This window comes from Sphaeroforma arctica (assembly GCF_001186125.1).
Source record: "Sphaeroforma arctica JP610 unplaced genomic scaffold supercont1.3066, whole genome shotgun sequence".
Classification (NCBI taxonomy): Eukaryota; class Ichthyosporea; order Ichthyophonida; genus Sphaeroforma; species Sphaeroforma arctica.
Genome location: NW_014037492.1, coordinates 2,371 through 4,137, shown reverse-complemented (window position 1 = coordinate 4,137; position 1,767 = coordinate 2,371). Strand labels below are relative to the sequence as shown.

The 1,767-nt window shown below is 46.9% G+C and overlaps 1 protein-coding gene across 1 annotated transcript in view; it reads right to left on the bottom strand.

Annotated features, from left to right (window-relative positions):
* Nucleotides 1–1,324: 1,324 nt before the first annotated feature.
* SARC_13249 (hypothetical protein) overlaps nucleotides 1,325–1,767 on the bottom strand; it is a gene marked incomplete at both ends in the record, with an annotated part of 1,865 nt that continues 1,422 nt past the window's right edge. The window contains one exon of the mRNA XM_014292622.1: nucleotides 1,325–1,489. Coding sequence (XP_014148097.1) covers nucleotides 1,325–1,489 — 165 coding nt within the window. The remainder of the gene's footprint in view (nucleotides 1,490–1,767) is intronic.

The following is a 1,767-nucleotide window of genomic DNA, read 5'->3' as shown; positions in this document are numbered from 1 at the left end:
GTGTGTGTGTGTGTGTGTGTGTGTGTGTGTGTGTGTGTGTGTGTGTGTGTGTGTGTGTGTGTGTGTGTGTGTGTGTGTGTGTGTAAGTGTGTCTGTATGTTTATGTCTGTGTGTGTTTATATCTGTGTCCATTTTGTCTGCGTGTGTGATCAACATGCCATCCACAGACTGCGTGCAAACCATACCTCTATCACGGCGTAGTGGAGGGGCGTACAATTCTCGAAGTTCGTGATATTAACATCGGCTCCCCTATCCAGAAGGTATACCACAATATTAGTATAGCCCAACTGGGCGGCTGTGTGTAGTGCCGAGAAGCCTTTGGCGTCGGGTAAGTTGATGTCCCGTACCATCTTGCCGTCTCTCTCCATATAATCTATAACGGCCTCGAGATCGCCTGCGGTTGGAGAGGTGGCCGGAATTAAACCCAAACCCAAACCCAAACCCAAACCCAACCCCAACCCGACGGATACTAGCAGTACACCAAGGAATATATTGACAAACCCGCGGGTATGTATTTGGAAACACGGGGATATAAATAGAAACCCCATTGATAACCCCGTTTATACAACTAGAAGACCACGGATACAATTAGTCACCACGAATGGAGGAAGAGCCCCATTAATATGATTAAACAGTCGCAAACGATCACTCATACAAGTGCCGGGTCAACGCTACCACAGACACCCGCCCTTGCAACTAGACCCTCGACACATGCCTACATACGAAAGATGGGGCAATAAATGCCCAGGCAAAGGCAACCCCTAAAACCCTAAAACCCTAAAACCTTAAAACCCTAAAACCTTAAAACCCTAAAAGGCACCTAGCAACCTCTTAATAGAGTCCTTTAAAAAGTCCTATGGGTGCGACGGGTCATCGCCCACTTGGACGCCCACGCGGCTAGAGAATAGACACGTACCCGGTATGCAAGTGTACATAACAGCCGGGGTATCGGTTGACTAGTAATATCCTGTACCACAGAGAAACAGGTGCAATCCAGCCCTACCGACCCGACTAGCCCAGGTGTGTGGTTGACCCATGCGGAGCTTGTATACAGCAGACACATATACCTACTATTCTTGTATACAGCACACACATCCTACCATTCTTGTATACAGCACACACATATACCTACCATTCTTGTATACAGTACACACATATACCTACCATTCTTGTATACAGCACACATATATACCTACCATTCCTGTATACAGCACACACATATGCCTACCATTCCTGTATACAGCACACACATATACCTACCATTCTTGTATACAGCACACACATATACCTACCATTCCTGTATACAGCACACACATATACCTACCATTCTTAACCCCCTCGAAGTAACTCAGGATGCGTGGGAACCGGATTCTCCTGTTTTTATATCCCTCCGTGTGTTGGTCTTCTTCCTTCTCATCCTCGCTCAGGCCGTACTCGATCATGCCCTGACCTAAGCTGTACACGGGTATCTCACCCTCCCCATCATCCTCTACATACGACATTTGCGGGTGTGGGCATGGAGGTATGCGAGTGTAAGTACGCAGATAGAAGGATGTAGGGAGGTATGCGAGTGGAAGTATGTAGATAGAAGGATGTAGGTAGGTATGTGAGTGTTAGTACGCAGAGAGAAGGATGTAGGTAGGTATGCGAGTGGAAGTATGCAGATAGAAGGATGTAGGTCGGTATGTGAGTGCAAGTACGCAGATAGAAGGATATAGGTAGGTATGTGAGTGTAAGTACGCAGATAGAAGGATGTAGGTAGGTATA